The 27,146-nt window shown below is 34.5% G+C and overlaps 2 protein-coding genes across 5 annotated transcripts in view; one reads left to right on the top strand and one right to left on the bottom strand.

Moving 5' to 3' along the window:
* NDC80 (NDC80 kinetochore complex component) overlaps positions 1 to 10,272 on the bottom strand; it is a 43,330-nt gene extending 33,058 nt beyond the window's left edge. Inside the window, exons 1-7 of one of the 2 annotated variants that reach the window (XM_037060711.1) lie at positions 10,164 to 10,272; positions 9,348 to 9,457; positions 7,784 to 7,861; positions 4,672 to 4,795; positions 4,395 to 4,567; positions 3,619 to 3,721; positions 1,123 to 1,212 (exon numbers count right to left, since the gene is read on the bottom strand). In XM_037060711.1, the coding sequence (XP_036916606.1) occupies positions 1,123 to 1,212; positions 3,619 to 3,721; positions 4,395 to 4,567; positions 4,672 to 4,795; positions 7,784 to 7,861; positions 9,348 to 9,448 (669 nt within the window). In that variant the 5' untranslated portion in view covers positions 9,449 to 9,457; positions 10,164 to 10,272. Of the gene's footprint in view, positions 1 to 1,122; positions 1,213 to 3,618; positions 3,722 to 4,394; positions 4,568 to 4,671; positions 4,796 to 7,783; positions 7,862 to 9,347; positions 9,458 to 10,019; positions 10,125 to 10,163 lie in introns of those variants that run through there. The other variant, XM_037060712.1, reaches the window with a different exon arrangement.
* A 57-nt stretch (positions 10,273 to 10,329) lies between these two features.
* The window catches only part of METTL4 (methyltransferase 4, N6-adenosine), a 53,990-nt gene continuing 37,173 nt past the window's right edge, over positions 10,330 to 27,146 (top strand). Inside the window, exons 1-3 of one of the 3 annotated variants that reach the window (XM_037060714.1) lie at positions 10,330 to 10,379; positions 12,221 to 12,607; positions 13,840 to 13,902. In XM_037060714.1, coding sequence (XP_036916609.1) covers positions 12,227 to 12,607; positions 13,840 to 13,902 — 444 coding nt within the window. In that variant the 5' untranslated portion in view covers positions 10,330 to 10,379; positions 12,221 to 12,226. Of the gene's footprint in view, positions 10,605 to 10,666; positions 10,745 to 12,220; positions 12,608 to 13,839; positions 13,903 to 27,146 lie in introns of those variants that run through there. The other 2 variants (XM_037060713.1, XM_037060715.1) reach the window with 2 other exon arrangements.

Consider the following 27,146-nt stretch of genomic DNA (forward strand, 5'->3'; position numbering starts at 1 on the left):
CCACAAAGCAAAAGCTCAGAATCTGTTCAAGTTAAATACTTTGATAACTTTCTAAAAATAGCATGTCACAGTTAACAAAGTGTTCCCTACATATTGACATCTGAAACAATAGCTAGAATAGCAAGAATAACTTTTACTGGTTTAACCTTAAAAATGTATGCCAAAATTTAATATTTATTAAGTGTTGTGTTTACATTTGGGTGAAATCTTAGGTATAAATAAATCTAGTCCAGTATACACATTGCAGCTTGAGAAGAGAATGGGCAGTAGCTTAAGTAGAAAAGGGGCAGTTTTTGTTAACAACAAAAAAGTAATGATATCATGTCAGTCAGTTGACACATCTTTGAATTATTTCCCAGGTAATAATTAAAAAGGTGAGTCTGAAGTTATTTCCACTTTCTTTTTATGAGAAATGCTTCAAAGAGTAAAGATAAGAATTAAAGCAGATAATGGGATAATAGGTTTTCTTCTTAGGTCCCTGCATGGTGAGAGGTGTTTTACATATGCCATGTTTAATTTCAACATTATAAATATATTTGTTAGAGCTGTTTGCTCCATTTGGAAACATGAGTTTGTGTGTTTTAGGAAATAGGGTTGGGCAAGTTATAAATTTTGGGCTGCAATAAAGTGTGGTTTGGAAACCAATTTCCATGATCTGTTTATTTCTGGAAGTGGTAACTCTAAGTGGCAACATGCCTAACTAAAAAGGCCAAAATAAAAGAAACAAACCAAACCCCAATGTTTTAATACCCAATATATTATGCTTTGTATTGACAAAAAATTATATTAAAATAATGCTGCCTTACTGATATCTTCATTCTAAGAAACAGAGAGGAAAAGAAATATCATATGTATACATTAATAAGAACATGCCATGATTTAATTCCAATTGCCTTGTATTTTTTATTTACTTAGTTAACACTTTCAAGTTACTTTGCCTAATTTTAGGAAGTTACAATGTCACTTTAATATTAAATCCATTGACTAATATTTAAAAAGTAAATTTTAGAAGTTTTTTAGGAAGCAAAAAGACAAGCTCTACAAAAGAACATATTAATTTCAATAGTGACATATGTAGTTAATAAAATCAAGATAACACATGTTTATGGTAATGAGAGGTACCTTATTATACATAATTCCATCTTCAGTTTCTTCTCCCCAAGGCTGGCCATCATCAAATAAAGGTGAACTTTCTTTCATGGCAGTATGTAACTAATTGATACACAAGCAACATATTAAGTTTATGAGAAAAACATATAGCTCTCATGTTTTGTCAATTGTTTTTACTGTCATTTTAAGTTGCATTTACATTACTGCCTGCCTGAAAGTCTCTTCAGAGATTATTATATTGAGCCTTAAAATATAATCCTTTAGATATTTTAATAACTAAATCCCTTAGGATTAAAAAGGATGGGTTTCACATTTAGTCCTATTGTATAGGACTAAAAAATCAGAAAAATATGCTGATCTTTACTCTATTAACCCATTGAAAGCATATACATACATTTTAATGTAATTCTAAGAATCCAAAACATAAAAAGTAAACCACCAGTAATTATTTCTCTTTTATATGAACTCAGTTTTAGTGCTCAAATGTTATCTACTGACTCCTTCACTATGTGTGAATATGAAATTTAGATTGAATTTTACAATACAAAATTCTTCAAAAATACAATTGTTTAAACCTCAAAGTGATTATAGATAATAAATTATAACAAAACATTCAGATGTTTATAATTTCTAAGCTAAAGGAAAAATGGCTAAAGGTTTTTAATGCATAGAAATACCCTTTGGAATACTGTTTTTATAACTTGTTTTAAACATATAACTCGTCATAATAAAATAATTAGAAAATTTAAATGAAACTGCTATAAAATGTGAAGGTATAAATGTATACCTAATATAAGGATCATTAAGCTTCTAAGAAAAGGACTATGCATTAGGAAAGTAAGAGAAGGTGTTTCTGCCACAAATATTTTATTAAATTTTTCTATAATAGAGATCAAAGCAAGATCCCTGATTGGGGAGTCTCTCATTGATTTTTAAATTGCTATAGTTCAGTTTTACCACCTCAAGCAAACCAAGACAGGAAGGAGATTTCAACTTAAATAATAGACTTGGAGGCACCTCAAGAACTCACTTGCTGAGAGAAGCCACAGTAGGTATTTTTTGACTTCCTGTATTGACTATGAACATGCTAACTCTCAACCATGTAACAATGACAGAAGTTACTAAGGCAAGCACCGAAAAAAAAAAAAGGAAAGTGTTAGAGCAACAACAGGGGCATCTGGTGGTGGGAGCAGAGAGGTGATTACCCAATGTCCATGGGTATCACTGAGGAGAAACAAATTGAACACATAAATGCTATACAAAAATCAATAAAACTTGAGTTGTATTAATGAACTATGATACTGGATTTCTGCTCCTATTTAACAATTGGGTGTGTTGAATGTAGCAGAATGTTTACTAGGTCAGAAATCCATCCACCCAGTGCCTGACTACATTTAGTTAAGAGCTAGCTGATGGGCAAGAGAATGCCAAGGGGACAATATTGGTTTTAAGGATTTTAACACCTATAAGGCAAAAAATTCAGAAGCTATAAAAATAAACTGTATTAGACTGATAACAATTTATGCTTCTGAACAGTCAAAATATAGCACATACTTTGTGTATGTGGAAAGAGGAAAAAGAAGAAAAAATATTTGCACCATATACATAAGAGCTAATTCCTCCAATTTGACTATTTATGATATACAAAATGGTGCCTACAAATCAGTAAGAAAACAAGGCAAAAGACATGAATAGGCAGTGATAATGTGAGAAATATCCAAGTTTAAAAACAAAAAATGCAAATATGAAAATTATCAAGTATTAAGATCAATAAGTTTAACACATAAATTCAATATATAAAGGTTCAAACTAATAGCAGAAGCAAATAATAAAACACCAAATGGGCCAAAAATATGCACAAATGGGTTATGACAAACCATATAAAAACATAATTGCTTTAAAAAATATTAAAAATAGCTATTTCCACCTTCAAATTGGGTTAAGATTTTAAAGCAGTAGTGCCTATGATATGGGAAAAGTGGTATGCTCATATATTGTTGAGGAGCTTTTACATAGTGCAAGTTTTCTGAACTTTATCAACATGCATCAAAAACTTAAAAAATATACATAATTTTAACCGCAAAAATGTACCTTTAATACTGTATCTCAATGAAATGTTTTAAGTTGTCTCTGAGCTGTGGGATATGGGTACATCACTTTCTGTGTATGCTTTTCTGCATTTTCCAAACTTTTTGCACTAAATATGAATTTTAATTTAGAAAAGGGAAAGAAATAAATGTTATGGGGGAAATAATCTCCTACTGACTCACTTTTTTGAACTGTAAAACCTCATGAAAGCAAAAAATCCCGAAAATGTGACACTTCCTACCCTCACCTCTGGAACCATATATTAATAGTTCGAAGAATTTAAAATCAAGTATACTTTGAAAAATGAAACTGATGCAGACTTTGAGATAATTGGCAAAAGCATGATTAGGAGAGAAACATAAATACCTTGAGGGGAAAAATGTTTTCTATGTATACATTTAAAAATAAAAAATCAAATACCTTGATGCAGTCTATTAGCCAAACCAAGGCTGCCACAATGTGAGGCCATGTATGAGGGGCCCCCACTGTATACATGGAGCTTTTGGATAATGCAAAAGGATACCTATGAAAAATTAGAAAAAATAAGCTAACTTAATTTTAATTTTGTAAAAGTAATGTCTAAATTAAGCAAGAAGTTATACTCAGAAACTTCCATGTATACAACGACAGTCTCCACTTGTTATTAGAAGGTCTTTGTTTAGATTCTGTCCTTAGTCTCTTACCCTCAAAGAATTCTGTGTACTTTTCAGTTTCTTCTCTGAAGATTTCTGTGTACATATATCCCCTAAGCTGCAGAACTTGATTTACAACCAATATGCTGGACTTCTCACCTACAAGATGTCTGTTCTCTCAAATTAAATGTACCTTGAAAAGACCACGTGTACACAACTCATCATCCTCAAATCCATTCCTCCCAGTGTTTACACAGCTTCTTAACTTTATCTCAACCCATTTCACCAGGCCTTCAATCCTGTCTTTTTTGTTTTTATGAAGTCTGCGGTAACTAGCCCATACTATCTATTTCTTATCACTTCCATAGTTGAGGGCCTTCTTACCATCTGTAGTCAGGTAAAAATCTCCAAAGAGTTATTCAAGTTACCCTACATACGCTGTCCATAGAGACCATCTTAAAATATATTATTTCTCTTAACTCAAAATCTTTGCAAATTTATTAAGTTTGATTCTTCTGTTTTCCAACATTCTGTCTAGACTATTAAGAAATATAACATACAAACCCAAGCCCTTTAAAGATTCTTGGAACCTCTTCTTCAAACTTTGTGTCAGGAAATTCATATGAAGGGCACAGGAAGCCATAAAGAAAAGTGAAGATCTTTAGGAAGTCTTTAACAGAAGGAGCTTGTAGAGATTTCATGGATACACTATATGCATAACCATTTTCTGTAAGAAACTACAATAATTCTTATGAAACATCAAACATTTTACAATAGAAAAGTTATTGGAAAATATTTAAGAAAATACTAGCAATTTAGGCCATTTAAAATTATAAAATACCTCACAGAGTAGTCGAATACACTGCTGAATGAATGCTTTGTCATTAAGTGGTCTTGGGTCCTTGATTTTTTCAGAACAGGAAAATATACCAAATTGACTATTCCGGGATCCAGGTCCACTAGTTCTGGAAACATTTTTAAAAAACAGTCAGAACTATTTTCTTCTGTGGTCAAATCTAAATTATTTCAAGGTTATTTTATATTTTAACATAGGTATCAAACATTAATGTTCAACAATTCTTTAATTTCTATTTAAACAAACAGGATTCTTTTCAAACAGAAAAACAGAGCAAATAAAAATAGTAAAGTATTAAAAAAAAACCACTTCTGGTGCTTTGCATTAGACCCATTCTCTAAGAATGTGCATTTTGAGTCCACTAGATCTTCTGTACCAACTGTTTTCCAAGTCTATTCGATAACCTAAGTCCCTTCACCATCCTATTTACCCCTCCATGATAGTTTCTTCACTCTCAACCCTTGTATTTACCACTAGTTCTTCTGGAAAAACTGCCATTGAGACGTTAAGTAGGTTGTGCATGCTTTTATTCATGAATGCTTTAATGTCATGCAAATATTATGTGTCTTATATTTAATCTACTGTAAATATGTTGTTATATTTTACTCATAAATGGCTACAGCATATATGCTCCATTCCAAGCCTGTCTCCCAAAACAATAACCAATTTGTTTAAATCTTTATGATGGTTTCTTTTTCCTACCTATGTAGTTCAATTTAGCTCACCATTGTAGGTTATTAAATATTCTTGAAACAATTTTCTTTATTGGACAGGTGCCACAAAACTGAGTTGCAGATGGCCGCCCATATCCATAGATTTAACCAACCATGGGTAGACAATAATAACACAAAAAGTTATGTTGTTGATGACATGTACTATGTAGTTAGATTTATGATGGTTGTGTCTGTACTGACCATGTAGATTTTTTTCTCATCATTCTTCTCTAACAATATGGTATTTACACATCTGTTATTTTTTATTATGTATTATAAATAGTCTAGAGATTTTTAAAGTATAGAGGAGAATATGCTTGGGTCATATGCCAATACTGTGATATTTTGTATAAGGAAATTGAACACATGCAGATTTTGGTATATGCAGGGACTCCTGAAACAAATCTCTGGAGGATACCTAGGGATGACTACATAATGAACTTTGCTGTAATAGCTGAACTATGTTCATCAAAACTTCATTTTTCTCTGTAAGTTTGTTTGCTGTATTCAAGTTTTCTTGCCCAGGTTCTAAAGTTCTTTAGCCAAGGTCCTTACAAATTTTTCCCCGTCAGAATTTGCTAATTTGAGAACCACTTTTCTCCATGCCACTATTGCTTAATCTCTAATGTAGAGCTCTTACCCTACACAAAACTATACTAATAGATATCTGTTTTGAATTATAAGAGAATTTCCCAATCAAAACATTGCATCATTAACTTACAGTTTAAGAGCATAGGACCAAGTAATAGGGTCTGACAAATTCTGTCTCTAATACTAGTTGTATGACTTTGGGTAAATTAAATTCTCTGTGCTTCAATTTCCTTATCTGTAAAATGGAAACAATAACAATATCTACTCACAGTGCAGTTCTGAGGACTGTTTAAAAGAGTTAATATAGATAAAGCGCTTCAAATGTTTGGTTTATAAAAAAACTTTTGCAAATGTTAGATTTTAAAATTATCACTATCTCTGAAGTTCAACTCTCAGATAAAAGTTATATTATAAAAATGCCTTGAGATTTTTTTCATCAAATGGAAAACAGTTTAACTTGGATTCGTGGCAGACTTTTCCTAATGTAATAAATATTTCACCTCCAAATACTTTCAAAACAATTGAACAGATTTATCTTAAAACATAGTTATATTTTGTTTTGGTGAAATAAAAACTTTATTTTCTCAGTTTTGGGGTTGAACATTTAAAAAACAACAACTTTATTGAGGTGCAATTTGTTTAGAATAAAATGTTCAGTTTAATGAGGTTTAACAATGTATACACTTTTGTAATCTCTACCACAATAAGATTGAAGATTTTTATCATCCCCAAACTCTTATACTTCTTACTAGTCAATCCTGCTCCACCTCCAGGTCAGGCAACCAATAATCTACTCTAGACAACGGTTCTCAAAGTGTAATCCAGAGACATGAGAAGTCAAAACTATTTTCATAAAAAAACTAAGATGTTATTTGCCCCTTTCCCTCACAAATTTACAGTAGAGTATTTGAGAGGCTGGCTATATGATATGTGACACTGTAAGAGATTAAATGCAGAAGCAGATATGAGAATATCTTCTATTTAGCTATTTTCTATTAAGCCAGACATTGATGAGATTTGCCAAAACATAAAATACTCTTCTTATTGAAAGTTTTGTTTTGAAATTTTTAAAATCAAAAGCATGTTATTTATGTTAACATATAATGTGTTATTTTAAATTCAGTGAATACATGTTTTAAAGTTTTCTCAGTTTTGATTTCTAATATGGTAATTAATACAGACCACAAAAATAAAAGCTCTTTGGAGTCCTTAATATTTCAGTGCATAAAAAAGTCTGGAACTAAAATATTGAACTAGATGACGGTTCCTCTTAATTTTAAATGCTATGATTCCATAGTATCTGGTATAGAATTTTTAATGGACTATTTACTGGTAACAATGAAATAGTCTGACTGTGCTGATAGGTCTCTAGCATCATCTAAAGCAGATATAACCATTTAACCATTTAAACAGAGGAGAACTAGATTAAAGCTTTCTCTTGAAAGGGGCTATGCTTTAATTTTTTGTACACGGACAGCACTTAGCCCAACTCATGGCTTTAAGAATCTCTTCATTAGCCCTGGCTGGCGTAGCTCAGTGGATTGAGCGAGGGCCTGCGAACCAGACGATCGCGGTTCAACTCCCAGTCAGGGCACATTTCTGGGTTGCAGGCCGGTTCCTTGCAGGCTACCTACCAGCAGGGGACACACAAAAGGCAACCATACATTGATGTTTCTCTCCTTCCCCTCTAAAGATATATAAATAAATAAAATCTTTAAAAAAATAAAATAAAAATACAAAATCTTTAAAAAAAAAAGAATCTCTTCATTAGAACTAATAAAAAAGATCATTACCTTTTACCAAATACAGAGACTTTTCTTTCAGATGTGGGTTTGTTTATGTTCAATTTTCCAAAGGCTGGTTTCTCTTTGCTTTAAAAAAAGGAAGGTAAAGAAACCTTTTAAAAATATTAGTTCAGGAAACTTTTGGAAATATGTCAGAACCAAACATCTTCCCTATTACCTATAAAAATAATTCAAAACCATGAAAACTTTCAGCAGCAATCATAACTGTTAGGCTTACTCTATAGCAGAACACAATTACACTTAATATAAATTATCTGAATTACAGCCTAAAACATTGACAACTGGAAGCCTTTTTTGCTTCCAATACAATTCAAAATAAATCTTTTGAACATGCAACAGCGTAAATAATTTTTCTGACTTCAGAAAAACATCTATAAGTATTTCAAATTTCTAAAAATGACAGAGGTCCATACTATGTAAACCTAAGTAATTTAGAAACAGTTAGCAAGTAAAACTTGTACCTTGTGTTAAATGAAAAATGTTAACTTTGTGGCTGAAAGTCTTTTTATAAAGAAAAGATTAGGTCACTGTTAGCAAAAAAGACCAGGTCCTGGGGCATGAAGTCTGAACCTCCAGCAGCATGGCAAGGTGAAAAGACATGTCTTATGTACCGGGGTTAAGCCATTTTATACACCAAATGTAGGGGTGGAAAGTCGGAGCTATAAATTGTTCCGAAAAAATTTACATTAGCTATAGACAAAACTGGGGAGAAGCTGAAGCGGAGCCAGCTGTGGGATAGGTGTAGAGTTGGTAAGGAAGAAGTGTCCACTTCTGTGGATTAGCTGTGGGCAACAGAATGAAAAGTTTATGTGTAAATATCAAGCAGAGGCCCTACGACACCTGGCTATTCTCTCTTTCAGATATTCACAAAAATAGCCACCTGGAAATTATTCCTAATCCCAAAAGATATACAGAAATGTGAGTAATACTTTGTCAGAGTGGGCCCACAGCTATTAACAGGTTAACAGTCTCTCCTCTCACTCTCAGGCCACTGTAAGCTGTAATTTTATTTCAGAACTTTTTTCTAGTCACTTGGTATTAGAGAAAGATTGATACAGCCCTACAGTGGCTTACTAAGAGCCCTCTCTTAATTGGAAGAAAATGACTCATAAGAGAAAACTAGTTTATGATAGTAAGTTCTTTATTCAGAGAACCTTGAGAAAATATTTTGGAGAAGTGTTCTGTAGGCTGCTACTAAACTGCAGCTTATCATCAGGGCAAAAAATACCTTTGAGAACTTTGCTAGTTGAATATACCTTAGTAAATTGAAGGTTATTGCACAGAGCCTGCTCAAACAAGCAGCTCCAGAATAAAAGAGGAAAAAAATAAAGAGTGCTGACGGGAATTAATTTTAGGAGTTGCCTTACAAAAGACATGACGTTGAGAATTTAAGGATCAAATGAGATAAAACACAACACCTAATTAGGTTCATTGACCCAAATTAGGTTACTACTGAGAACAGGCAAGATTCATCATCACATCACTTATTAGCTCTGTATTAACTACCTTTAAAGATTTCTCTGTCCAAGACAATAAAGCATGAAGTACTTACTTTTGAGGGGTATAGAGGCCTTGTTTATTGAAGTCTTGGGATCTTAACTCCTGCATAGAGAGGCGGCCGGCACCACCGGTAGACACTGAACTGCGCTTCATGCTTATGACCTGCATTCACGAATTCAGTGTTAAAAAATCTTTCCTGGCGGACTACTAAGCACCAACTATTATCTTCATCCTCAGACAAAAAGGCAGCTAATTCATTGTTTCTTCAGGATAACCTTTTCCTGAAAGTTAATCCTAAATTCCCACAAACATACATGAATCTGAGCAGTTTTTTGTTAGCTGTTCCATAGCTATCAACAGGCTACCTGCTCTTTCTCTCACTCTTAGGCTGCTGTAATTTAATTTAGAACATCCCAGAATTTTCTTGTCACCTTCTTGGTTTGAGCACCTATTTCTTCTTCAATATATTCTTCTGCTACTTTCCCACTGTAACCCATATGCCCAATCCTAATCAATACTTGAAATGTATTCTTAAGATTTAAGATTAAGATTTCCACATGTACTTACACGGACACTAGGGTGTTACACTAGGACCTCAAACACAGTAAACAGTTCCTATGCCTGCTCCAATCAATTCTTCCCCCTTTCTGGTCTCCCTTCTCTTCGGCCTCTGTCTTCCCTTCAGCCTCCCTTAGGCCTTCCCTTATCCCTTGTAGAAATTTACTGGATTCCGGGAAACTAGCGCCTCTCAGATTCGGCCCAGACCTTAAAACGTTGGTCCTGAGCGCCTCTAAGTTGCGGGCACTTCTCGCTTTCTCCCTCCACACCAGTACCGCCGCCATAGTATTAACCCACAGTAATTACTTACCTTTTTCCAGCCGAATTTCCGTAATCCGGGCAATCAACCACTAGACAGAACGGCAGCCGCCCAAACACCAACTCCTAGGTTTACCCGCCAGCGCCGTTAGAATTTTAAAATCTCCGCTTCTGTGACGTCATTACGCCTGCTTGCGCGTGCGCACTTCTTACGGGGAGCTGCTCGTAGCCGGAAATCTGCGTGTGTTTCTCCCTACAGTCTTTCCGGGTACGTAGCCGTGTCCGAACTCTGTAAGGTTGCTAAGTGAGGTGAACTCCGACGCCTAAGTTTATCTCTGAAGGCGCTCGCACTCTAAGTTGTTGGGAGTGGGCAGATTGCTCCAAATCCTCAGGAAACGCCTTGTCCGTACAGCAGCATGGCCACGCCTGTTGACTCTTAGAAAAAGATAATTTTTTCATTTGGGCTGAGGGGTCTTTCTTGATCTCTATTTAGGTAGATGCCGTTTCATGATGCAAGTTTGAGAAGGCGACATGCACTTTTCTGACAGGGGAAGCGGGTGAGATAGGATATAGTGATTGCTGAGTTGGGGCGTAGTCGGTTCCGAAGATCGCACTGATGTGGCCTACGCCAAGGTTCGGGCTCAGAATTTGCTCCCTAGGATTTTACGGTCCTCAGGACTGGTGGTGTACTGTGAGAAGCTAGGACGAATCCAAGTGGTAGTGGTAGGGTTGGTGTGTAGCAGAGAAGTAGTAGAGAGAGGTGCAGTGAGCACAGTTAGCTTTGCTAAAATAGGACACTCCTGTTTCCTTGAGTTTGAACTCAGAGACACGCACTGCCTAACTAATACCTAGAGAGTGGTGGGGGTGGAAGAAGAACTTAGAGCCAAAGTCGGGATACCTGGATCTTGTACCAACCAAGAGTTGTAATTTTGGGCACGCCATTCCTCCCATCTGAGTATCTAAACCTCTAGCTCTCACTAGCCACAAGACCTCCTCACAAGTGGCGATTCTGAAGGGAGGATTAAGTATCAGAATTACTATCACCAATAGCACTTATTTGAGGAATTGCTTTGTGTAAGGCACTGCACAGCACTACATGTCGATCGTCTCATTAAATTCTCATCTGCCTTCTGAGATGTCATAAAAAATGATGAAATTGTGACTCAGTGGGATCAAATAGCTTGATCATGGTCATAATGCTAAAACATGGAGTTAGACTCTAAATGCTACTAGTATTAACTGTGCTTAAGTATTAGTCACTTCTGTGTTTCTTAGTCTGTCCCCGTCTTGAAGTGCCCCACTACACTAGATTTAGAAAGCAATATCCAGAACTGAAAACCATCTTTTGAAAAAAGATTAGGAAGTTCTGAAAAACCTAGTTGTTGGAGGGGGATTGCTCAGAACCAATACCGGTCTAGACTCTGTAACCTTGCAGTTTTGCTATGGCTTAATGCTTCTGATGTGCTGTTAAAATTGCATTTTGCTTTGCTTTTACACTTTATTGAACTTCATTGGTACCAATGGTTAAGTAGAGCAATGATATTGGAGAATAGGTTGATTTACTATGACAAATGTAGTTTGAAAACAAAAAAAGCTGACATGTTGACAACTCCTAGGGAAATTGTGACCTTGTGTGGATTTATCTTATTAAAAAGGGTGGATTCACATAGGCAATACAGTATTATTTGCTTTGACAGGACACTTTTACTTATTAAGGATTCAGTGACTTTTCGACTTGGAAGATGAATACTTAGTGGCTAGATCCAAGTACCAAGCCAGGCCCAGGAAGACAGGAGGATCAAATCAGGGTTCTAGAAATTAGATCATGTTTTAACGATCTTTGGCCAAGTTGGCTGAAAGTTTTGAATTATCAACTCTGAAATTAAAAGTTTATATGAAAACATTGTAATTTTCCTTAGACCTGCTGTGTATCGTGAACATTAAAATATCTTATGTGTGCATGTCAAGTTTATTTGCACATAAATCTACCCTTGTATATGAAGTATATTTTTTTGAAATACAGGGCATTTAAGAACTTGATCTGGAAAGTTGGGTTTTACATCTAATCTCTAATTCCCAGGTTTTTTTCTTTTTTCTTTTTTTTTTAAGGAAAGAATGTCAGTGGTGCATCAGCTGTCACCAGGATGGTTACTGGATCATCTTTCGTTTATTAACAAGATAAACTATCAAGTTCACCAGCATCATGAGCCTTGTTGCAGCAAAAATGAGCCCACTACTTCTGTCCACCTTGAGTCTCTTGATGTGGATTCTATGTCTGTTGGATCCTCTGCTAAATTTATTGCTTCCACTAAGCAAGAGAAAGATGATAGGGGAAATTGTGAAGTGTTCATGCAAAAATACATTTTTCGACCTGAACTGTTTGATATCAATAAACCTCATATAATTTCAGCTGTTCACAAGGAATGCCAAAGTAATGAAAAGGAAGATATAATGAATGGTATTAAAAAAGAAATCTCCATTTCTACTCTTAGGAAGGTAGAGAGTTTTAATAAATTTTTATATTTCTACAGAAAACACTGAAGAAATTTATTATTCCAATGTCTCAAATATCTTGTGATTTACTAAGTATTAAGGATAAAGCATAAGAAGGCTTTAATATAGCCAGAGTAATTTTTAATTCTTCGCTAACAGTATTAGCTATAAAGAAAGTAATAGAGATAATTTATTATATTGTGATAGGTACCTGAAAGAATTTTAATATTGTGATATTTTGTACATATTTTTTCTATTTCACCGATTGTTTATTGGTCATCTGCTATATGTCAGGCACAGAAAAGAATATTTCTGCACTTTTAGCAGTATAGTTTGTAGGTAATTTATCATTATTCTTACTAATTTGGGTAAATAACACTAGTAAAAGACTTTACACTTTACTAAGTATGAACATTATTATCTTTTAATGTTTAGGTGTTTTAGTATTAGGTATTTTAATGTTTAGGTATCACATATTGGGTAAACTTCTCATTTTAATATGGAAAAATAGAAATGAGCATATGTAATGTATGTTATCTTGACAAACTTAACCTTATTTCTGATATGGTATGGCAAATTACACAGTTAGCTTAACCTTAAGTTCATTTATTTATTCAGCCAAAAACATTTATTGTTAGTGTGCTAGGAGTTTGCCACCAAGTTAAGCACTGAGGTTTCAGCAATAAGTGCTCTGTATTGTACCGTCTTACGTGTTTTTTGCTATGGAGTTACTAGATACAGAATAGTGTTAATATATCTGATTTGTACCTGACTTTCAAATCAGTCATAAATAACTAATAAGAATACATTGGGAAAAGTTTTTGGTGATAGTACATGGATGATAGTTCCTCTCTCCAGAAAAGAAAGTACAGAATAATTATACCATATACATCAACCCATGACACTGGGCTGTTTATACACTTTCACAGTTTTCTTGTATTCCGTGGATATCAGTGCTACATTTTATCATTTGGTACTATTTCTTACTAATAGTGGATAAGGCTGAGGTGACCTTTTATCACCTATTAAATTTGTAGTAAAAGTAATAATAATTATTATTATTTGGGAAAGCTTTTGTAGCCTTTCTCCATACCCTCTGCACTGGTTTTAACCTTGGTAAGTCAGTTATTCTTAAAGATTGAGATGTATGATATGGAAAGTGTTGTAAAGAAAAAAATTCAAAATATTAATATTGTGATAGCAATATAATTTTTTACATGTAATTTACTCTTTAGAAGCGTAAAAGGTGTCTCACTTTCAATCAAGGTGAATTGGATGCCATGGAATATCATGAAAAGGTAAGGTGTGAAATGTTCATTATTGACATTGTAAGATTAATGTAAAGTAGTGTAAATAAATAGTATAAATAATGATGTTCTTAAATGTCAAGCAATCATTTGATCAAGATTAGAATTTAGTAGTCTGAGTGGTTCGTTGTTAATTTTATAGTAATGAACATTTTAAACTAATTTTTATTAAAGCTTAATATATTCGTATTTTATATAGGAATATAGATAAATGAATGTAGGTAAACTAATGTAGGTAAACTTCTGCTATATTGGTTTAAGTTTAGAAATTTTGTAAGTTATAAAAACTTATTTTCCGTGGCTAAAACAATTTATTGAGTGGCAGAAGAAAGCACAAATAATGTGAAGGATGTACTTCTGGAACTTCGAAATAAATGAAATCTAGGAGTTAAAGAAATGAGAGAAAACAGAGGGTACATAAGCTTAACTCTCTAAGGACTACCTTTGATTTGGGAAGTGGGGTTGAAGTTTGGCGTAGAGACATAATAGTAAGTACAGTTTTGGACATGTTGAATTAATATGATAGAAAGACAATAGATTTCTTCCTGTCTTTTTTGTGGTAAAGTATACATAACAAAATTTACTGCTTTAATCTTTTTGAGGTGTATAATTTAGCATTAATTACATTCACACTATTGTGCCATCATCACCACTATCCATCTCCAGAACTTTTTTATCATTCCAAATAGAATCTGTACCCATCACATAATAACTTCCCATTCCCCACTCTCCCTAGCCCCTGATTACCTCTATTGTATTCTCTGTCTCTATGAATTTGCCTATTTTAGGTGTTTCATGTAAGTGCAATCATACATTATTTATCTTTTTGGATCTATGTGACTTATTTCACTTAGTATAATGTCTACAAGGCTTATCTATGTTACAGCATGTATCAGAATTTCATTCCTTTTTAAGATTGAGCAATATTTTCTGGTGTGTATATACCACATTTATTTATCCATTCATTTGTTTGTTTGGGTTGTTTCCACCTTTTAGTTAACTGTGAATAATACTGTGAATGAATATTGGTGTACAATATGTATTTGAGTCCCTGCTTTCAATTCTTTTGGGTACATACCCAGAAGTAGAATTGCTGGATCATATAGTAATTTTATGTTTAACCATCTGAAGAACTGCTAAACTGTTTTCCACAGCAGCTGCACCGTCTTACATTCCCACCAGCAATGTACAAGGGTTCTAATTTCTGTACATGTTCACCAACACTTGCTGTTTCTTTTAAACACTAGCCATCCTAATGGATGTGGAGTGGTAGATCATTATGGTTTTCATTAACACATTGGATTTTAAATGTGTTGATGATAGCTAAATACACAAATGTTAAATCCTTTATTACCAAAAATCTACTGTGTTTTGTTAGTTTTGGAAATACACTTATTGCCTGGAAATGCCATTTGAAAGATTTAACTGCAGAAATCTGCAAATATTTCTGGTCTGATGAAATATGAAATATTCAAGGTCTGATATCATAAAAGAAAGAGTAACTTACGAAAAACCCAGGATCTGATATCATACAAGAAAGATTAATAATTTTATTTTAAGATGTTACATTGAATTAGAGAACAGAACTTCTTAAATTCATGTGTATTTTTATTGTTAAACACTTGTGACTGTTAATGATAACTATAAATTATGAAACATTTGTATGATATAGAATGTAATCAAACTCTGAAAAAGTTAGAAAAGAATACTTACAAAATATAATGTAGACCTTTTTTAGTTTCAGTAGTGAATTTGAATAGTGACACAATTTGGCCATTTTATTACCAATTAAAATGTTACAGAAATTAAAATTTCTATCTGCTGTAGTATAACATTCAGGTTGGTATTAGATATGCAGGTGACTTTAGGGAACATTTATTATGGAAGAGCCTGGTGTAGATCTTGCCTTATTATTTTCTTCACTGAATCTATCTGTGCCTCTCAGTTTCTTCCTGTGTAAGTTCATTTATTCATTTGTTTACTTACTCATTAATTAAAATTAAATTAATATAATTTACTAAAATATATATATCTTTTTTAATTATTTATTTATTTTATTATTTATCTTTAGAGGGGAAGGAGAGAGGGAGAGAAACATCAATGTATGGTTGCCTTTCGTGTGTCCCCTGCTGGGAGTTGGCCTGCAGGGAACCAGCCTGCAACCCAGGCATGTGCCCTGACTGGGAATTGAACCGCGATCCTCTGGTTCGCAGGCTCGTGCTCAATCCACTGAGCTACGCCAGCCAGGGCTCTAAAAAATATTTATTAAATACCAACTGTATACCAACTGTGTTAGCCCTAGGGCTTCAGAGATTGTATCAACTGATTAGCATATTAGAAATAGACAATTTTGCCTTTTTCTCCCATCCTTACCATCATAGTTACTGTTTTTGATCTTTGCCAATGTGATAGGTAAAACTAGTATTTTAGTATGGTTTTAATTTTATGAGTGTAGTTTAGCATTTTTACATATGCTTAAAATTCATTTGTATTTTTTTAAATGTGAACTGTTGCTTTCTTTTGCACACTTAAAAATTGGGTTGCTGTCTTTTTTACTGATTTATAGAAGCTTTTCATATGTTAGGGAAATTAGCGCTTTGTATATGATATACATTGGGAATATATTTCCCAGTTTGTCATTTAAATTTTAATTATGATTTTTTGCCACACAGACAATGATTATATTTTATTTAGACAAATTTATTTATTTTATTCTTTTATGACTTCTGGATTTTTGAGCCATAATTAGAAAGGTATTTTTCTTAAGGTTTTAAATTAATTTCCACGTGTTTTCTTCTAGAACATCTATGGGTTTATTTCACATTTATATCTTTGATTTCTTTAGGTTTTTTCCTGGTATAATGTATGGACTATGGATCCAATGTTTTTTTTCCAGATCACTACCCATTTGTCCCACCATCATTTATTTTTTTCTGCTGATATGAGATGCTAAATGTGCTAAATTTACATACGTATTTGAATTTATTTTTGGACCTTAAGTTTTATTTAACTTGTTTGTCTTATGTATTTGCCGGTCTCCTTTGAGATTTTACAATATGAATATGTGTTTTTATTAAATACTTTTGAATTTTGTTATTTTTCAAATACAGTTTTCTTTTTTTTTAAGTTTTTAAAAAAATATTTTATTTATTTATCTTTAGAGGGGAAGGGAAGGAGAGATGGAGAGAAATATCAATGTATGGTTGCCTCTCGTGCATCCCCCACTGGGAACTGGCTTGCAACCTAGGCGTGTGCCCTGACTGGGAATCGAACTGCGATTGTGTGGTTCACAGGCCTGCACTCAATCCACTGAGCCACACCAGCCAGGGCTTCAAGTACAGTTTTCTGCCTTTTCCCCCCACCTCTCCCTACCACCCCAGCCATCCCCACCCCCCTCCCCTGATTCCACCCCCCTTGTTTTTGTCCATATGCCCTTTATAGTTGTGCCTGTAAACCCCTGTGTTTCAGTGTTTGGTAGTACTTGTCCCCTGCCCCATCTTCTCATTGCTTCTCTTTAACAGAATTTTCCTGGTTCTTAAAATAAATATCCCTATTTGAATTTTTGGATTAATTTTAATGTCTTGTTAGAAAAAAATACAATTGAAATTTTTATGGCATCAAGTTAAATTTATAAATTAGATTAAGGGAATATTGACATCTTTAAGATGTTGATGATCCTGTCCTAAAACCTGAATGTGTCTTTCCATTGTTCAGGTATCTGTTGTCATTCTGTAAAATTTTCTTTATAAAGGTCTTGCAAATTTACTGTTGCAGGTAATTTTTGTTTTATTGAATTACGTGGGTTTTCCAGGTAATAACTATAACTCCTCCAAGTAGTAATAGTTTTATTTATACCCTGCTAATTATTTTATCTCTTACTGATTTCTCTTTTCTAATTAGATGGGCTGGAAAATACAATATAATATTAAATAATGTTTGTGAGAATATCTGTCCTTGTTTTTTTACTGACAGAGTGGAGATGACTTCCACATGAAGTACGATTCTATTGATAGTTTTAGGAGTGAGTTAGAAAGAGCAAGGAAGTTTACATCTATCCTTATTTATTTAGTGTTATTTTCAAACATGGTAATTGAGTTTTATCAAATGTTTTCTAAGCATTTATGGAGATTGAATAGATGATATTTTTTCTGATATTTTATTTTTATTTTTTCTCACATATAACCATCTTTGCATTTATTTGTAGTATGTATTCCATATGACAATGATGTATTATTATTTAAATATTCTGCTGATTTTATTTGCTAATATTTTATTTGGGACAGTCATAAGTGAGATTGGTCTGCTGTATTTTTTAATATATAACTATATACAGATAATTACATATATTAGTGTTGGAAATTGCAATTTTTCCTTTTTCCTCCACACTTCTCTGGAGTAATCTGTTCTTTAAAAGTTTGGTATAGCTCCCTTTGCTTCCATCTCAGTATGTTGCTTTTTGTGGTGATACTTTTTTGATATTTTCTTTTTCCTCTTTGGAATCAATTTTAGACTAAAATTTTTTTCTTTTATAGTCAATCTTGGTAAATTACATTATTTTAAAATATTTTCTGTTTGATCCAATTTTAAAATTTATTTATGCATCCTGTTTCTGTGATTATTTTGCCTTCATATTTATGTCATATATTTACTGTTGTGATAGATTAGCTAATGGTTTACCTAATTTATTAGTTGTCTTTGAAAATCATTTATTTTTAAATTTTTCTGACTCATTTCTGCTTTAATCTGTATTTATTTTTTCTGACTTTCTGAGTTGTCTTTTAAAATTAAATTTATTGGGGTGACATTGGCTAATAAGATTATATAGGTTTCAAGTGTACAATTCTATGTGTGATACATTGTCTGTATATTGTATTGTGTGCCCACCACCCAAAGTCAGATCTTTTTTCTATCACCATATGTTTGACTCCCTTTTCCCTGTACTGTCCCTCCATCCCCTTTTCCTCCTGTAACCAGCATATTGTTGTGTCTGTGAGTTTTAGATTTTTCTTTGTTTTGTTCATTTGTTGCTTTCAGTTTTTTTTAAATATTTTATTTATTTATCTTTAGAGGGGAAGGGAAGGAGAGAGGAAGAGAAACATCAATGTATGGTTGCTTCTCATGCATCCCCTGCTGGGAACTGGCCCCTGCCGGGAACTGGCCTGCAACCCAGGCATGTGCCCTGACTGGGAATCGCGATCATCTGGTTTGCAGGCACATGCTTTCAGTTTTATATCCTGCATATGAATGATCATATGGTTCTTAACTTTTTCTGTAGGACTTATTTTTAGCATGATACTGTCAAGATCTATCCATGTTGTCACAAATGGCAGTATTTCATCTTCTTGTGGTTGAGTAGTATTCCATTATATACATGTCCCACATTTTCTTTACCCAATCATCTATTGAAGGACCTTTAGGTTGGTTTTCCTGTCTTGGGCATTGTGAATAAAGCAGTGAATGTAGGGGTGCATATATCTTTGTAAATAAATGTTTTCAAGTTTTTTGGGTCAACACCCTGAAGAGGGATTCCTTTGGTGGGTTATAGCTGCTGTTCACATCGCTGAAACTTCAAGGGGAGAAACTGAGGGGCGCTCTCACACCACGGTGCCTCTGGTGTTGCCTGAGTTGTCTTGATTCATTTCTGTTGTTTTCTTTTTTTGTTCATAGAAGTATTCAGTGTTATGAACTTTTCTCTGGGCACTGTGGCATCCCATAGATTCTGATATATTTTAATTATAATGGTATGAAATTTCATTGAACTATCATGGTTTTCTAGGGATTTGCTTAAGTGTTGTTTGTAATAGTTTTAAAATCCCATGTTGGAGTGGTATTGCTGGATCGGTGGTAAATCTTTGCTTAGCTGTATAGAAAAATGCCAAATTGTTTATCAAAGTAGTTGTACTGTTTTTGCATTTCCCATCAGCGATGTATGAGAGTTTCATTTGCTTCATATCCTTGCTAGCATTGATATAATCAGGTTTGGACTTTAAGAATATTAATAAGTGTGTAGTATCTTATCGAAGGTTTTAATTTGCATCTTCCCAATGACTAATAATGTTGAGAATCTTCATTTGCTATTTGATATCCATATACATTCTTTGTTGAAGTTTGTGTATATTTGTTGTTTTTTTTTCATTTTTCCCCCCTTAAATGTTTCATATTGTTCACCTTTAAATATTTGATACAGTTCGTCAGTGAAGTTATCTAGGCTTGGAGTTTCATTTTGGGGAAGGTGTTTAGTAACAAAATTAGGTTCTATAGACAACAGGGAGTTTTCAGGTTTTTCTGTTTACCCCTTATGTTGATTTTGGCAAGTTGCATTTGCCAAGAAATTTGTCCTTTCATCTACATTGTTAAATTTGTTGGTGTGAAGTTAGTTGCAGAATTCTCTTACGATGCTTTTAATGTCTGTAGAATCTTTGGTGAACGTGATACCCCCTTTTGTGCCCAATAGTAATGATTATTTTCCAATAGCTAGGGGCTAGTTATTTTGTTGATTTTTTTCAAAGAACCAGCTTTTTTGTTTTTTGGCAGTTTGTGGCAACATGTATATAGCATAAAATGTACCACTTTAACAAGTTTTAGGTATACAATTTAGTGGCACTATGTACATTCACATTTTATGCAGTAATCACCATTATTCATCTCTAGAGCTATTTTATCATCCCAAGCTGGAACTTCACCCGTTAAGCAATAATGCCCAGCTCCTCTTCCCCCTAAATGCCATATATTTGCTTATTCACTCATTCATGGGCTTTTGGGCGTTTTCCCTATTTCTGTTATGAATTATGCTGAAATAAATATGAGTATATAAATACCAGTTTGAGTTCCTGATTTTAGTTATTTGGGGATTATACCCAGAAGTGGAATTACTGAATTGTATAATAATTCTATTTTCAATTTTTTAGTAACTACCATATTGTCTTCCATGACGGTTGTACTAGAAAGGAAAAAACTCAGCTTTTTCCTGTCTATGTAAGGGGAACCCAAGTCTTTTCTACTGTGGTTTTTTTCCCTGTGAGTCTTCTTTACTACTCACATGGAACACCTCACTTCAAACATTTCTGGTCACCAAATGTGTGAAGGGTTTTTTTTCTACATTAAACAATTATCTTTGGCACCAGCTAGGTGTTCAAGAATTCAACTCAGTTCTGACAATGTCCATCCATAGATAGCATCAGATTCCATAAATTAAGGAGTCAGTCCCACAAGCCCTAAGGTGCCAGTTGCAAGCTCAGGTTGTCATCTGTACTTTTGCTATAGATCATAGGTTCCCATGGCCCCACTCCTAAGGTTCTATTAGTTCACTAGGGCAGGTCACCGAACTCTGTAACTCAGGGAAATACTTATGTTTAGCAGTTTATTAAGGGATATGGTAAAGGATACAGATGAACAGTCCAATGAAAAGACATAGGGCAAGGTCTGCAGCGTCCTGGTGCAAGGGCTTCTGACCTTGTGGAATTGTGGTGTGTCACCCTTCCTGTTTGGGTGTGCTCACCAACTTGGAAGCTCCCTGACCTTTTGGAATTTTGAGGATGTTTCCTCACGTAGATGTGATCAATTATAAACTCTATTTCCAGCCCTTTTCCCTCTCTGGACAAGCTGGGATGGGGTGCTGAAAATTTCAATTAAATCATGGCTTGTTCTTTCTGGAGATCAGTTCCCATCCAGGAGTCATCCAGCATCTCACTTAGGATCACCTTTTTAGAACAAAAGATGTTCCTAGTGCACTTACCACTCAGGAATTTACAAGTCCACACTTGTAGGAGCTCTGTGTCAGGGACAGGGTCAAAGACAAATATTAGAATAAAAGATGCTCCTAGTGTTTTTATCACTAGAAGTTCTGTGCCAGGAACCTGGAGCAGAGGCCAATATATATTCTTTTATTTCACATGTGCCATTTCACTTTCCCACCAGCAAAGCACAAGGGTTCCAATTTCTCCATGTCCTTGTCAACACTTGTTATTTTCCTTTTTTCTTAAATGGCCATTTTTAATAGCCACCCTAATGGGTGTGAATGGTATCTCACTGTGGTTTTTATTTGCATTTCCCTAATGATTTGTGATATTGAGCATCTTTTATTGGGCTCTTGATCATTTGTTTATCTTTGGAGAACTGCGTGTTTATGTCCTTTGCTCATTTTAGAATTGGGTTCAGTTTTTGCTTGAGTTTTAGGAGTTTTCAAATGTATTTTTGGGTACAAATTTCTTATCAGATTCATGATTTGATATCAAGTATATTTGAAGAAGCAGCCTTTAATGCAGTTATTTTTTTTTTACTGTCTGTTTTCTGTTTTGTTATTATCTGTTCTTTTTTATTTTCTTCCTTTTGGTTTACTTTGCTCTACTTTTTCTAACTTCATGAAGTGGAACCTTAGATCACTGAATTTAGATCTTTTTTTCTTTTTTAATATAAGCACTTAAAGTTGTAAAGTGGTTCCCTTGAATCACTGCTGTAGTTGCATTCCACATATTTTGATACATATTTTGTATTTTCAGTTTCATTTACTTCCAAATATTTTCTAATTTTACTTGTGATTTTATTTTGACCTATGTGAATTATTTAGAAGTGTGCTATTTCTTTCATTCCTAGATATTTGAGGTTTATCTCAGTATCTTCTTGTTATTGATTCTGACTTAAATCTATTTGGATATAAGAAGATTATTTTACTCTGATGATTTCAGTCCTTTTAAGTTTATTGAGTTTTTTTTTATGGTCCAGCATATGAATTATCTTTGTGAGTATACCATGTACTGTTTTTTAATATCATTTTGCTTAGTCTTTTTGAATATGAATTATATAGTTGTTGGATGAAGTGTTCTGTGAATGTCAGATCAAGTTGGTTGATAGTGTTATTCAGAACCTTTATGTCTTTAGAGATTTTTGGTGTAATTTGTTTATCAGTCGGTGTGTCAATTTTTTTTAGGTGAGTTTAGAATTGTGTTTAGTCTAAAGCTAATGTTCTCTTTTACTGGTCCAAGGCCTGTGATCTACTCAATACCCTGTCAAGAATTCTCACAGGTCTGAGCTTTTATCCTATTTGGAAGGTAACAAATTAGCAAGTTTAGATGTAAGATTTTATTACAATAAGAATTTCTTTCTCCCTGCACATCAGGAAGCATGTGTTTCATATTCACGGATTTTCCTTATATTCCCAAGTCCCGTGGTGACGATGCTGGCAGCCTCATTGGATACTGTGAGTGCAGTAGATTTGATTCCTAGCTTAAGGACCTAAGCTTAGGGAATCTTTTAAATGGGTTGCAAACAGATTTGTTCAACCTTTTGCCCCAGAGGGAGCCTTTAGTGTCCTGGACAGCAAATATGTCTGCCCTCTGTCTTGGATGGAGACATAATCTCCATCCTCTGTGCCATACAAATGTCCTTGAAAGTTTATTCAGGAACAGAATTGCCTCTGGTCACATTGGGAGGCCCATGGTGAATTGTCTCCCAATTGCCTGATGAATCATGAGTTTTTCCAGTCTACATGGCCCAAACAGGCACTATTCTTGGTCTTTTGGGAGCTCCAGGCACTGTTTCTTCACCATCCTTTCTGGTGGTCTTTTTCCTGGCCTCAAATAATTCTCTTGCACTTTTTCACTGATTAGTACTTAGGGTAATTCCTCTAGTGTGACTATGTGCAGATCTATGCAGTTTTCTCTCTGTGCATTTTTTTTTCATTTATGGTATTCTGTCCTGTGAACTCTTATTGTCTTGACCACTCCAGATTCTCTGCTTAGTCTCCACACCTCTGGATTTCTTCTAGGTTCTGCAGATTCCTAATTCTCATGGCCTGAAAACTCTCCAGGCAATTGGTGGGGGAAGCCATAGGGCTTACCTATGATTTCTTTCACTGTCCTTTGTTGCCTTAGTGTCTTGAAAGGTGCTGTCACTATTACTCTGTGTTGGCTGTAGGTTGAAGTCCCTGGCTGCTTTTAATATTTTCTCTTTATCTCTGATTTCCAGCAGTTTGATTATGATATTCCTTAGAGTAATTGCTGCCACCTTCTCCTCCACTTCCTCCTCCCTTTGTTGAGCTTCTTGGATCTGTGACTTCCTAGTCTTCAGCAAATTTACAAATTTTTGGCTATTACTACCTCAAATATTTTTTTCTCTTCCCTTATTTTGGACACTTTTATTGTGTTGTTTTTAAATGCATCAAACTCTTCTTCAGTGTGTAATCTGCTATTAATTCAGTCCAGTGTATTTTTCATTTCTGCTTTGTATTTTTTTCTCTAGACACTCAGTTTTATTTTTTAGAATAGTTCCCATGTCTCTTACATGCCCATTTTTTCTTTACAGTTTGTGCATATGAGTGTGGTTATAAGTGCCTTAATATCCTTTTCTCCTAATCTTTGTTTAAATGGGCTGCAAGTAAACTGTCCCAATTTTTCCTACTTTGTATCATCTGTGTCAATCCTGTGTGTTTCCATTGAGTGACTTATCTTCTTACAATGTTTTGTATTTTCCTGCTTCTTTATTTTCCTGATAATTTTTAATTTTTTTGTGAGACATTTCAATTTTAGATTGTTGGATACTGGATATTTTCATATTTCTATAAACAGTGTTGAGCTTTGTTCTTGGGTAAAATTACTTTGAAACCAGTTGATTTTTTTTGAGACTTCCTTTAAGTTTTTGTAGTTCGGACAAGAGCAAACTGTAGAGGTTTGGTTTTTTTTTTTAAACCATTACTGAGGCAATATCTGTGAATTATGAGATTTTTTTCATTTTAACCATTGGGAACACTAACTTTTTGGCCCTGTGTGAGCTCTAGTAATTGTTCTCTTTGATCGTTTCTGGACCTTTTCTGACATTGGGTAGTTTTATCACATGTATATGCTGATCATTACTCAGTTGGAGACTTAACCCTTTGCAGCTTTCAAAACCTCTCTCTCTTCAGTTTTCTCCTCTCTGGTATCCTATTCTGCATACTCTACCTGCTTGGCCTTCTCAGACTCCCAGCTCTCTCTCTTCAAGACCCAAAGAGACTGTTGGACTCTGAATGGGTAAAAAATAATTTTTGGAACTAGCTTCAGATGAAATGTACTCCATGTTGTCCAGAAGTAGATATTGGCTTGTATTTTTATAATTATTGTAGTTGTATTATTGTAAAATTTGTTTATGTGTTCATTTTATAGTTACTTTTCTTTTTTAATATTTTAAGCTATATTTTACAAAATCAAGGTATATTTATTTTAAAATTAAGTCACTAGAAACATTAAGATTAAACCTTGTGATTTAAACTTAATTTCTTTTGTAGATTAGAGATTATATTTTCTTCTACAAAAATGATCAATTTACTTTATAACTTATTTTAAAGACATATTTTCTTATATATACCATTTTGTTATTTATTTGTTTATGAATACACTTAGTAAATAAGTTTATTTTTAAAAATTTCAAAATTTTATATTATTATCAACTCTTTCAAATGATTTCTACAAAAGAAAATGGAACATGAATATTTTAGAAAAATCAGAAGACCAGAACGAAAGTAAAATATAAAAAGAAATGTTTAATATTACTATAAAACTTAGCAACAAATAGATTTTAACCTCTTCTTTTTTTCTTTTTAATATATTTTATTGATTATGCCATTGCAGTTGTCCCATTTCCCCCCTTCATTCCCCTCCACCCTGCACACCCCCTCCCCCACCATTCCCCCCCTTTAGTTCATGTCCATGTCACAAGTTCTTTAGTTTATGTCACAAGTTCTTTAGATTCTATATTTCCCATACTATTCTTGGCCTCCTCCCTGTCTATTTTCTACCTACCATCCATGCCGCTTATTCTCTGTACCTTCTCCCCGCTTCTCCTCCTCCCACTCCCCTGTTGCTAACCATCCTTGTGATCTCCATTTCTATGGTTCCACTCCTGATCTAGCTGTCCTCTTGGTTTGCTTTTGTTTTAGGTGTGGTTGTTAATAACTGTGAGTTTGCTGTCCTTTCACTGTTCATATTTTTATCTTCTTTTTCTTAGATAAGTCCCTTTAACATTTCATAGAATAAGGGCTTGGTGATGATGAACTCCTTGAACTTGACCTTATCTTGGAAGCACTTTATCTGTCCTTCCATTCTAAATGAAAGCTTTGCTGGATAGAGCAATCTTGGCTGTAGATCTTTGGATTTCATGACTTGGAATACTTCTTTCCATCCCCTTCTTGCCTGTAAGATCTCTTTGGAGAAATCAGCTGACAGTCTAATGGGAACTCCTTTGTCGCTGACTATCTCCTTATCTCTTGCTGCTTCTAGGATTCTCTCCTTCATTTTCATCTTGGCTAATGTTATGATGTGCCTTGGTGTGTTCCTTCTTGGGTCCAACTTCTTTGGGACTCTCTGAGCTTCCTGGATTTCCTGGAAATCTATTTCCTTTGCCAGATTGGGGAAGTTCTCCTTTATTATTTGTTCAGATAAGTTTTTCACTTGTTGCTCTTCCTCTTTTCCTTCTGGTACCCCTATAATTTGGATGTTGGAACATTTAAAGATGTCCTGCAGGTTCCTAAGCCTCTCCCCATTTTTTTTGAATTCTTGTTTCTTCATTCTTTTCTGTTTGGTCATATTTTTCTTCCTTCTGGTCCACTCCTTCGATTTGAGTCCCAGTTGCCTTTCCATCACTATTGATTTCCTGTGCATTTCCCTTCATTTCACTTGGTTTAGCCTTCATTTGTTCCTCTAATTTGTGACTAAAATCAACCAGTTCTGTGAGCATCCTGATCACCAGTATTTTGAACTGTGCATCTGATAGGTTGGCTATCTCTTGGTCACTTAGAAGTATTGGCTCTGGGGCTTTGAGTTGTTCTTCTGGAGCCATAATGTTTTGGTCTGTTCATGCCTGTTAAGTATGAGGGGCGGAGCCCTAGGTGTTCACCAGGGCGGGGCAACCCAGTTGCTGGGTTGTGATGCTGTGTTGGGGGGCGGGGTCCGAGTGGGGCAATGGCGATTTTTTCTGCTCTCTCTAGGATTTCAGTCACCTCTGCTGCTTCCTGCAAGCAAAGCAGCCCCCCTCGGTGCTGGCTTCTGGGTGTGTGGGCCTGTGCACCCTCCAGGACCCTGTGGGTCTCTCCAACAAACTCTTTGTGAGCCTGGGAGCTTCTCTCGGCACCTCGACCCCGTAAGTTTTTCCAATTGGTGCTTTTAGGCTTTATTTCCTGTCACTGGGGCCCTGGTTTGCGTGGTCTGTCTCACTGTGCACTCCTTCACCTGGTTTATCTGCGCATGAATGTGTGACCGCGGTCAGCC

Source organism: Sturnira hondurensis, unplaced genomic scaffold, assembly GCF_014824575.4.
Source record: "Sturnira hondurensis isolate 20B ecotype Veracruz unplaced genomic scaffold, ASM1482457v3 Scaffold0012467, whole genome shotgun sequence".
In the NCBI taxonomy this organism is placed as follows: Eukaryota; Metazoa; Chordata; class Mammalia; order Chiroptera; family Phyllostomidae; genus Sturnira; species Sturnira hondurensis.